The following is a 12442-nucleotide window of genomic DNA, read 5'->3' on the forward strand; positions in this document are numbered from 1 at the left end:
TCACCATGTTGCCCAGGCTGGTCTTGTGGAACTTCTGGGCTCAAGTGATCCGCCCACCTCGGCCTTCTAAAGTGCTGGGACTGCAGGCGTGAGCCACTGTGCCCAGCCGGATCATTTATCTATTAAGGTAGAAATGGGGTTTCCCTATGTTGCCCAGGCTGGTCTTGAACTCCTGGCCTCAAGTGACCTACTGCCTTGGCCTCCCAAAGTGCTGGGATTACAGGCGGGAGCCATTGTGCCTGGCTTCATTTATATTTTTTTTAATATTCATCGTGCATACTTACCTTACATAAAACTTCAACAGGCGTGGACATCTTCTTTTCACTAATCTTTTCATATTTTTGTTTCTTTGTTGCAGCCTGTGGAAAAGAATAAAATAAAAAAGATATACTCAGTGCTACTGAGAAGAACCATGGTAGTTTAACGCACTAGACATATAAACATATACCTGTGAGATTCAAGAGAAATTTTAACCCAGAATTTAAAAAATCAAAGTATAATACATCTAAAAAAAATTTTTCCCAAACTGTTAACTTCTGATGTAAGTTTCTTCTCTAAGAATATAATTTTAGCTATAGGGAAAGGGTGAGTCTAATACGAATATATGGATATTAGATTTAAGTAAAAATGGCTGGGGCCAAAATTGAAAAGCATTTTCTTTCTTTCTATATATATTTTTTAAGGAGATGGGGTCTCACTATGTTGCCCAGGCTGGAGTGCAGTAGCCATTCACAGGCTCAGCAGTAATTCCCTGTGGCCTCCAACTCCTGGCCTCAAGCAATCCTCCTGATTCAGCCTATCAAGTAGTTGGGACTACAGGTGTGCATCATCATACCCAGCTGAAAAGCATTTTCTTTCCTTTTTCCTTTTCTTTGTTTTTTGTTTGTTTGCTTTTTTGAGAAAAGGTCTCCCTTGGTTGCCCAGGGTGGAGTGCAGTGGCTCAATTATAGCTCGCTGTAGCCTCGAACTCCTGGGCTCAAAGCAATCCTCCCGGCTCAGCTGCCTGAGTAATTGGGGCTACAGGCATGTGACACTACACCCTGCTATTTTTTTTTTTTTTTAAAGTAGAGGTGAGGTCTTGCCATACTGACCAGGCTGGTCTTGAACTCCTGGGCTCAAGTGATCCGCCTGGCTGGGCCTCCCAAAGTGTTGAAGATTATAGGCATGAGCCACCATGCTCAGCCTGAAAAGCATTTTCTTAACCCATGTTCAACACAAGGGCAAAGGCATCAGATTAATACAAAAAAAATTGTTCATCAATTAGTGACATTAATAAATGGAGTTAACTGTATAAGTCACAATATTTTTCTAAACTAAAAATACTCATATTAGATAAAGCTACCTACCCAAGGACTGAGCACTACAACTAGCTCACAGCCACTCAATAAATACAGGTATTCCTTCAAAGAACTGGTAAGGTACCAAAATAGCCATTAAAATTTAGGACACACCAACAGTGGTGACTCACACCTGTAATCCCAGTACTTTGGGATGCTGAAGCAGGAGAATCACTTGAGCCCAAGAGTTTGAGACCAGTCTGGGCAACACAGTGAGGCACTGTCTCTACAAAAAATAATTTAAAAATTAGCTGGGCATGGTGGCATGTTCCTGTAGTCCCAGCTACAGGTAGGAGGCTGAGGTAGGAGGACTGCTTGAGCCCAGGAGGTTGAGGCTGCAGTGAGCCAGGCATTCCGGCTTGGGCAACAGAGCAAGACCATTCCCCACGCCCCCACCCCCACCCAAAATTAGGACACGGTGATTTATCATTAACTTACACTCACAAAAGTAACAGTAAACTCCTAGCTAATAGAAACAAAATGTTAGGACATGTATTGCTGGATAAACAGGTCTTGCTGTACATAAAAACATACATTTTCAACATAATGGCAACACATCAAAATGAGAAAGTCTCCACCTTTCTTAGTCCATGCCCACTTCCATCTAGATAGAGCTAGTGGCTACCAGTGGGTACCAGCTTACTGTCTCTTAGAGGACACTGTTCTTCAGCTGAACTTAGTTCTTACTAAAATGATCTGGTTTCATTTTCCCAAATAAAAGGTAAAAAGCAAATTAAGGTTAATTCTTTATTATCTCAGAAAAATCTCAGACTTAGAAAGGACCTTAAATCTTATCTTCTCCAATATATATTTTTATTCTAAAAAAGAGAGAGAAAAATCTGATAATGTGAGTCTGGTTTACCTTTAGCCCTTGCCATGGCAGGCTGGTTCTATTAAAATACATCAAAACATATCCTAATGATTCCATGTCATCTCGGCGACTAGAAAAGAGAACGTAATTTTATAAACTGGAACTATTATTATGAAAAAACATATGAAAGAAAGTCAAGTACCCAGAAGAAATGTTCCCACATGAGGAGGGAACACTATTTGGTGTCTTACGCAAGAAGCTACTTATTTAAGGTGATTTTAAAAAGTTCATGTGTTACCTACCTCTAAACAAAACTTTTTCCATGGAATCCAAAATCAGACAAACAACTGTCTTACAATTTAATTTTAAAAGAACAAAAAGGATTTGGCTAAACAACCCTCTAAATGAGCTTAATGAACCAAGCAGGATGACATTTCTATGTTTTGCAGAAACTCATTAAAAAAAAACTTCAGAAGTACTGAAAAGGAGTTACAACTTAAAACTAATTGAACATCTATATGAATGTATTCATGCGTACATATCTATATACACATACATACAAATATATATTCAGATATATATATATTTAAGGATAGGTAATGCCTTGGCATACAGAAAAAGTGACATTACAGTTTAACCTAGATCATTCAGATATTCATGGATATTTCTTAAGCCTGAAATTCTTGGTATGAGGTTCTTTAACCTGGAGGCACATCATTGTTTTTTCCACTTATTACTTCTATGCTAGTTTTAAGGAGCAAAAAGTGACTGTAAAAGATGAAAGGAACTTGAAACTCTAGAACTCATGTGAAGAAATAGGAAGAGAGCAGAGACTGTTACCTTTTTCACTTTAAACTAGATCCTATTAATTTACATATTTGAGTGAAGTATAACAGGAGATGGTCCATCAACCCACTTTTGGTTTATTAGGACACTGATAACATTTTCCTTTTAAAAATAAATAATGCATTCTTCCCAAACTCAACGTGAATTACTAAAGTATAAAAAGCCCCAAATAGCTTTAAAAATATAGGTACTATCTTCAGCTGCAAAAAGAAATGTCAACATTGCACTTATGCTTCTAACTTTCTATCACGCAGTATTTCTCCCCCAAGAGACAACCTTCAACAACAACAAAAAATCCAAAAGACCTCATTTAACAGTCTTCTCTACACTGGTTAAAGCAGCAGGTAAAATGATTAATAAGCATCCTTCAAATCCTCAGCCAAGAAACATCCTTAGACATTGTAAGAAACTAAAATATTTCAAAAACCCATTGATGGCTTCTGCTATGGCTATGATAAGCACATTCCATTTTCGAACTTACCTCTGCTCAATACCAAGATGTGCATTGATGCTAGCATATCGGGCAGTGCCAGTGAGGTTTTTATCTTCTCTGTATGGTATGTGTTGCCTTGTCCTGTTGTCTCTGTACTTTTTGGCCAAACCAAAATCAATAAGGAATAACTTTAAAAGAGAAATACAGAAACATTAGGTTTCCAACCTTGTTCAGTTAAACTGCTTCTTATTCATTAAATGGTATCTATTCTATGCATTCAAATATATCAAAATAAAGTATCCTAAGTATTAATAGAACAGATAATGAACAGACTTAACACCCCCCATAAGCTTTTACTAGTCTTCATCAATAAATCAAGTTAAAAAAAAAGAGTCTAGTAGTTTATCCTTGTCGTTTGCAGATTTCACAGGCCCATTTCATTACATACTCAGGAACCTGTTTTTATAAAGAAAGAAATGTATACATACTTGACAGCAGAAGCAACAAGTGTGCTATTTGTCATAATGACACCTGATAGTCTGTACACCTGTTACTATTGGTAAACAAACATGAGGTTTCAAAATCTAGATATAATGGCCGAGCGCGGTATCTCACGCCTATAATCCCAGCACTTTGGGAGGCTGAGGCGGGCGGATAACTTGAGGTCAGGAGTTCAAGACCAGCCTGGCCAAACATGGCAAAGTCCCACCTCTACAAAAAATACAAAAATAGCCGGGCATGGTGGCACATGCCTGTAGTCCCAGCTACACAAGAGGCTGAGGCAGGAGAATCGCTTGAACCCGGGAGGCAGAGGTTGCAGTGAGCCAAGACCGCGTCACTGCACTCCAGCCTGGGTGACAGAGCAAAACTGTCTTAAAAAAAAAAAAAAAATCCAGATATAAACTATCTGAACTCTTCCCTCCTACAAAGGCCATTCTTAAATGTGCTAACAGAATACTTGTTATCTACCCTAAAAGTCTGACATTGCCAATGAAACCAAGACTTTTTATTAATAAAAAATACTACTTAGCACTGACATTATACAAATGGGTCAGGTTAAACTTCTGGAAAATTTAACAAGTTGATATAAAAATCCCCCCAAAAAGCGCTTAGCATTTAAATCAAGGTGGCTTACAATTAGCAGTTTAAGTGAGCTAACTAAAAACAAAAACTAGTGTTTAGAACAAAATAACGTTTAGTGTTATCATGTCTATATGGTACTCAGGGAATAAGGTATTCATTTATAATGTAGCTAATTGTTGTATGTAATTCAAGTTTACACTCCAGAACTTAAGCCTTTTATAAGTAAATATTTTTATGAAAAAGAAATCCAAAACATATTCATATTTACCTACCATATGAAAAGAAATAATCTTTACTTAAAATTTTGGCTTTTGTCATAAAATCACCTATTATGCTATATTTTAATAAAAGTTAATCTACAAATATTAAGCTAGGCAGGTCTATGTGCCCTTACACTACATAGCCCTAGTCTGTTGTTCTCTAGTTACTCCTAAATTTTGTAGTTCTTCTCTCCATTAGGCTACTGGGTCCCTTTTGCCAGTTTATAATTTGTGATGTGCTGGGAAACTCGATCACCTAACCTGCAGATTTCATGTCAATAAATAAAGCAAGTTACTGATTTAGGTTATAAAGATCTGACCAAGTACCTCTCTTAGGAGCATGAGTAACATCTATTTCAGCCAAGCATTATAACCTATTCTCAATTATACTTTGGACAGTAAAGACACTGACAGTTGAGTTTCAGTCACCATGTCAACGAGATACTGATTTTTACTTAGTCTACTATAAAAGAATGAAGATTAAATTATTAGTAAATGTTAACTGGATGATGAAGACTCTCAAAGTAAAAAGATTAAAATCCCTTCCTAAGCAATCAAGTCATTACAGGAAAATTTGTGTTGTAAAACACTAAGAAATAAAGCGTATACTTTAAGTTTCTCTTGATATGAAAACCAGATCAGTACACAAATATTAAAATGAGCAAAATACATTTGTTAAGCAAAACAAAAATGATGATTAAGTTCTGCAGATTCATAGTGAAAAGAAAACATGGGGAAAATAAACACAAAAGGACATTCAGCTTCATGGTATTTTAAAAATACCTCTAAGAAATATGTAGACATTGAATGAAGAGTGATTAGTACATAGAATTTCCTCCAGTTCACATTTTCTAGGATTGCTTCCTTTGGTACTTTAAAATGAAGGACAAAAGGGAAGAGCTCTGACATGAGTATGTCTAACAGTTTCATTCATGTCTAAATCTACATTCAATAGCTCCATTTGTGACTCAATAACCAGACACTTTCTCACAACCAAAAGACTGCTTTATAAAAATTCAGTGTTCGCTGGAGAGTTCTTTCCTCCCACAACGCTAAAGGAGGAAACCTTATTTATCAAGAAAACTACAAATATGTAAACACGATCTTCTTAAACATCTCAATCTAAAAACAAAAATCTAAAGAGCAAATAATTTGAAATGTTCTCCTCTTATAAAAACTGAAAATACGTCAGGAAAAAAATGTTAGTACTGAACAAAGATAGCCTATTCTCAGTAAACAACTGAAAGGAAAACTACTTGAAATTAAAAAAGGAAATAAAACTCTTGGTGGTTCATTACCTTCGGGTACCTATCAAGCTTCTTTAGTAGCTCTCTGTATGCTTTGCTGTTTAAAACTAATAAATATAAACATATAATGGAAATGTTTACATGAAACCACATGATGCCAAAGATACAACCAAAAAGCTGTAAATATGTAAAGGCAGAACCAAATGAGGAAAAGTCAGTATCAAATAAGCATAAGATAATGCATTTTTATTATAGGCTTTTATGTGCAAAGACACAGGCACTTCCTTCAGTGAGTCAAACTCCTTTTCTGTGGATTTTTACTAACTACATGTTATGAGTAAAATCTGCACCCATTTTAAACAATGCAGCCTATTCTTCAAAGGCACAGGGAACTGAGTTGATAAATAGGGGATAATTTGACCAGGTGCAGTGGCTCACGCCTATAACGCCAGCACTTTGGGAGGCCAAGGCAGGTGGATCACTTGAGGTCAGGAGTTCAAGACCAGTCTGGCCAACATGGTAAAACCCCATCTCCACTAAAAACACAAAAATTAGCCGGGCATGGTGGCACGCACCTGTAATCCCAGCTATTTGGGAGGCTGAGACAGAATTGCTTGAACCTGGGAGGTGGAAGTTGCAGTGGGCCAAGATCGCACCACTGCACTCTACACTCCTGCCTGGGCAACAGAGTGAAACCCCGTCTCAAAACAAAACAAAAAACAAAACAAAAAAACCCCCCAAAAAAACAAAAAATAAAACCAAAAACCAAAAAAAGGAGGGGGGGATAATTCCATAATTCCATTCAATAGAGGCACATTTTCTTCAAAATCACTGTGGCTAATCTTAGTGTTTAGTACTTGCAGCATTTTTTTTTTTCCTAACCAGAGGTCATAATTTCCCTTGCCCTTCTAAAACATTCACAAGGTCACTTTACTAAAAACCTAGCTAACCTGTATGTACAAAATCTAAACAATGTAATACAACTTTCTTTGTAAATTATTAAATGATGCTATGAAATGTAAGCAAAATATGTGAATGGGTAAGTAAAAATGAGGCACTATAAAACTAGTTTTATTCTTATAATATGCCTAATGATCCACCATCTATTGTCTTCCCCCCACCCCTTATCTAACTAGTCACAATACTTGGTACTTCTTTGCCTGAATAAAAATAACTCTGAATTTCTGAAACCTTTTTTAATAGCTGGAGGTGGTTCCTGGAATAAAGCTGGGCAGTATGGAAAAGGATTAAATGATTATCCAGATGATACATGTGGATAATTTAAGGTATTACAAAGTATGTTTTTTGTTTTTTGATTACTCATGCCAATACTTCCTCTTCACTGTATACTAAACTGAATGATTAAGATTCATTTGCTCAGGAGCATGAACATTTATGAACTTAAATTTTGTGATAAAAAAGCTATTTAACTTCAACAAAAGTGTAACAAAATATGAAGAGTTCTACTTACAAATTTAGAAAATTAGTAGGGTGTTTATCCAGCCTGCCAAAAACTAAATTTAATATATTTCAATGTATTACTAATGGTAATCTACCATATAACTTGATAAGTGCTTAAGCTATGTTATTGTTATATTGTTAAGAATGCAGTATCTTCTAGTTCCAGAGCATATAATGCTCTGTAAATATCCATTTGCTAGAAGTTGAGAATACAGACTGAGGAAATAAGTTCTAGAAACACTAGATCTGAAATCTGATCTACACTTACCTGAAGTTCCTTAGGGAAGGGGAAGAGAGGTGAGGTAGAATATATTCATTATACAGCACTAATGAACTGAATTTAAATATATTTCGTGCATTAAGTTGTGTAACTCCAAATAAATTTTTAAAAACTAACGATCTATCTCAAGTTTACTATTAGGTAAAAAATTTCAGTACTAGACCAACATCATTTCCTCATATGTATGTTAGAGAGCTAAACATAATATCCTATTTTCATTTAGCTTTTTTCTAAACTTTATAAGTTTTAAGCAAAAGCCACAAAGAAATATCTTAGTAATGTTATGTTTGCCAAGTATGTCTGAATAATGCCAACGTAAGAGGTGCTTGAGCAAGATCTACATTCTCCAGAATTAAAACAAAACAAAAATCATCAAAATAAAACAATAAAAAAGAAAAGCACATGAATTTGGGATTGAGGTTGGAATAGGAGACAGTTTCAGACCTGGTTTAATCCTGAGAAAGATGGGTCCTGAGAAGTACTAACAGTCATGCTTCTTTTCCTCTTCCCCACTGGAGATTCTAAACACTAAACAGACAATAGAGGGTGGCAGTGCATCAAACAGTATTGCTTACATTGCAACAATGGCCGGCGCAGACAGGCAACACCGAGGCATTAGAGAAAGAACAGGGTAGCCAAATGCCATCCTTCTTCCACCAAGCACTGTAGCTTCTCAGTTTTCCAAATAAGAATCACATGCTCAAGAACATTTGAATTCTGGAAATTACTCAGGTTTTTAATGCCACTATTTTGTGTCACTGCCTGAAACAGGGATAGCAATGGTGACATTTGGCTCTTTTATATTTTTAATCAAAAATGGGGAATTTAGATCTGCAATCTTTGGTACCACAATCTGCCCTTCCCCCCCAAAAAAATATTGTACGGGGGAAAAAAATCTTCAGTAAGGAAGAGGTAGAAGGCATTTAGTCACCTTAAAATTTATTTTCGTAAGCATGCAGGGCTGATTACTGGAAGAGATGAGCAAATTCACTAAGATTGGAGTGGCCACTCCTAAATATCAAATTCAGAACAATTTTCCAAATAAGAAATTTAACTTTAAAAATTGTCCTCAAAAGCCCCCCAAAACCTTTTTTTCCCCATGAATAGTAAACTACTGGAACAAGCTGACCAAAGAACCCAGTCTCATACAACTGGCATTTTTCAAACTACAATACAGAAAACACTAAAAATCAACTACATAAACAAAACACTAATCTAAAATGTTCAAGAGCAACATTTAGCATTTGAATCTTCGTTGAGTAAAACACTTTGCTTCTTCCCCATGGCCTCTCTAAAACAGTGTTAAGCAGCAAGCAGCTCCACAAAATTATTTTTAATATCTGCAAGGAGAAAAGGAGACCTAAACCTCCTAAAAAGGTTTTCACCACTAGATAACTTACACTTCCTTAAGACAACTATGCGATTAACAAGCTATTCTTAAGGGGGTTGTGGGGGAGGGGGGGAAGGCAAAGTGATACTAGGTCATCATTTAAATTTAAGGCAAAAACCATGTACTGCAATGTCAACGATGCAGAATAGGAATCACATGGTGATAATGGGTTTTTAGGGGGTAAGAAAACAGGAAGGAGAGGGCTGAGAAATGGCCAAGAAGATTGGAGTCAAATGGACAAAACTGCCCCAAAACTTAAGAACAGTAATTTTTTTTTTCAATTGAATTACCAGGCTTTACAGTAATAAAAACCTGGATACTTCAGAGAAAAGCTATAAAATATTTTTTAATGCAACTTGGGAATGACAAGATAAGTTATGTGTATATTTAAACACCTTTCATTATTTAAAGCTCAACAAAAAAATTTAATTTCCTAAAACCTAATCAGACCAACATCAGTATCTCACATTGACAAATAACACCAATTCTAATGGTAATGTCTCCCAGTTGGCATTCATACAGGCAAACAAAGGTAAACATTTATAGCTAGACCTAAAAACACCAAACATTTCCTAATAGTTTAGTAAAACAAATGGGCATCTTCCTTCCAAAAACAAAACAAAAAAGCCACAAAAAAAAAACAAAAAAAGCCCCCAAGTTGTCCTGAAGTTGAGAATTTCTATCAGATAGATCATCAGATCACAACATGCTTAGTGCATTGCCAATGCTGCCTGTCTGCCCGAGCTCAACATAGTATCGATAAAGAAAGCAATTCACTCAGTAAGACTAATCATTACAGAAAAAAAGTCAACACAATTAGTTTCTAACTGCAATCATGCGCCACTAGCTAAAACCCAATCACCCCATAAGTTGAACCACTCTCAGAGACCCCAAATGAACACTAGTTTTGTTGTATGAATGTTCATTTCACTTGTCTATATTTTCTTTAAAGGGAGAGGGAGGGGTGGAGAACTCACCCAATTTGGCACCCAAGTAAAAAACTGTCAACTACTTTTGAAGCAGGCCCAAAAGTTACCCTTTTAAATACACAAATTCAAGGACTGAAGAATTCTCATTATCAACCATGCTCAGTCAGCAAATGTTAACACCATGGTGACAGATAAGTCAGTGTTCCCACACTGGCACAAGCACATATATTATAAAAACCCACACTTCAGAGCCAAAGGTTAAAATCTGGTTTTAAGCATTCAGGAAGAAAAGAATATGGGGGTTTTTGCTATTTTTGTGAATGAAAAATAGATACAACTGTTCAACAGTTAAATAACTTAGACAACTACAGTTCATTATACAGCCCTTAGAATTTTATATTTCCATATAGGTAACTAACCTCGGTTGGGTAAGTTGAAGATAATTTATTTCAAGTTACTAAGTTAATGGAGTTAGCTGATTATCCTTATAGCACAATCTTTTAAAGCAACTGTCAACAGCAAATTCAACTTACTATGGCTTTTTAAAAGATTGAAAAGTTTACCAAAGCAATTCTTGTCGAAACTTTACTCTTTGTTCTTTCATGCAAAGAGCATTTGACTAACCTTATTACAGTGACGCCCAATACCCATTAGGAAGTTATCTGGTTTAATGTCTCTGTGTATAAAATTCTTTGTATGCACATATTCAATTCTACTGATCATCTGGAAAAAAAGGGAGGGAGAGATAATTGAGTTAAGTAGTAAATGAAAATCAACACATTATTTCTTAAGTATTTCAGTATCTCAATTATTTAGAGTTCACAAAGACAGCGCTAAAGAAAATGAAATGAAAAGGACAACTAAGTTCTCCATTTATTTCTAGGTTAATGGATATCTAAGCATATACCTGCTGTGTCCTTTGGCTTTACCTTCTAGTATTAATAATTAAAACCATGGCAGGGTCTAACCCCATAGGAAGACTTGGTGTTTGTGATTTTCAAATAATAAAAGGAATACCTGTATAATAGTTTCAGTTGCTACAATAAAGGAAATAAAATAAAAGCTTTCCACACTCAATCCTAGGCTTTCTAAAGTAACCTGTTAAAATGGCCTGGTATTACCCAGACCTAATTCCATGTCATAAGATATACATATGCACACAAACAGATACACATATACTTGGGAGTGGGGGAATGTTGACAGATTGGCAGATAAAGCTGTAAGTAGTTGTTATAATTCTTATATAATCTCATTCCAAAAGTTAAATATTAAACATGCCATTCTTAAAAGCTTTCCTTAATTTCTTGGAAATTATGCAAAGTCAAACGCTATAGCTCAAACATCCTTTTTAATGGCTACAAATATTCTGTGGTAGAGATGTTATGTCTTCCCCAACTTACAGTATTCTCACATTGTTTTCCACTTTTTCCTACTATAAATAATGCCACTAATAGACATGTATCTTTACCCATTAGTGCTTTTATTTCTATGGGCTTCAAATCCCATATAATTATGGGGAGTTGCTGAGCTGAAGGGTGTATTTTTCATTCTGATAGATAATATCACACTGCCTTTCACAATAGGCTGTAACAATTTGGATTTACTCTTTTTTTTTTTTTTTTTTTTTTTTGAGACAGGGTCTCACTGTCACCCAGGCTGAAGTGCAGTGAAGCAACCATAACTCACTGCTGCCTCAACCTTCCAGGCTCCAGTGATCCTCACACTTCACCCTCCGGAGTAGCTGAAACTATAAGGTGCATGCCACTACACCTGGCTAATTTTTTTGTGTCAGCTAATTTTTAATTTTTGGTAGAGACAGGATATCGTTATGTTGCCCAGCTGCTCTTGAACTCCTGGGTTCAGGAGATCCTCCTGCCTCGACCTCCCAATGTGGTAGGATTACAGGCGTGAACCACCATGCCCGGCCTCGATTTAGAAGTAATCCTTCCATGAGGATTTTTTTTTTTTTTTTCTGAGACAGAGTCTCTCACTCACTCTGCTGCCCAGGCTGGAGTGCAGTGGTGCAATTTTGGCTCACTGCAACCTCTGCCTCCTGGGTTCAAGCGATTCTCTTGCCTCAGCCTCCCGAGTAGTTGGGATTACAGGCACCCGCCACATGCCTGGGTACTTTTTTTGTATTTTTAGTAGAGACAGGGTTTCGCCATGTTGGTTTCCAGCTCCTGGCCTAAAATGATCCACCTGCCTCGGCCTCCCAAAGAGCTGGGATTACAGGAGTGAGCCACTGCGCCTGGCCCTTCTATGAGGATTTACTCTTCTATGTACTGTCAAGCTCCACTCTTTGCCTATTTTTCTTTCGGCCTATTGTCTTCTTGTTAGCTTTTAGGAGTTCTCGTCATAAAAACAA

The 12442-nt window shown here is 36.5% G+C and overlaps 1 protein-coding gene across 4 annotated transcripts in view; it reads right to left on the reverse strand.

Annotated features, from left to right (window-relative positions):
• The window catches only part of CSNK1A1 (casein kinase 1 alpha 1), a 56318-nt gene that overhangs the window by 15996 nt on the left and 27880 nt on the right, over nt 1-12442 (reverse strand). For 2 of the 4 annotated variants that reach the window (XM_019027496.4, XM_019027497.4), the window contains exons 4-8: nt 10702-10800; nt 8203-8286; nt 3476-3615; nt 2200-2278; nt 285-359 (exon numbers count right to left, since the gene is read on the reverse strand). In XM_019027496.4, coding sequence (XP_018883041.1) covers nt 285-359; nt 2200-2278; nt 3476-3615; nt 8203-8286; nt 10702-10800 — 477 coding nt within the window. The remainder of the gene's footprint in view (nt 1-284; nt 360-2199; nt 2279-3475; nt 3616-8202; nt 8287-10701; nt 10801-12442) is intronic. The other 2 variants (XM_019027498.4, XM_019027499.4) reach the window with 1 other exon arrangement.

The sequence above is a fragment of the Gorilla gorilla genome, chromosome 4, assembly GCF_029281585.2.
Source record: "Gorilla gorilla gorilla isolate KB3781 chromosome 4, NHGRI_mGorGor1-v2.1_pri, whole genome shotgun sequence".
NCBI lineage: Eukaryota > Metazoa > Chordata > Mammalia > Primates > Hominidae > Gorilla > Gorilla gorilla.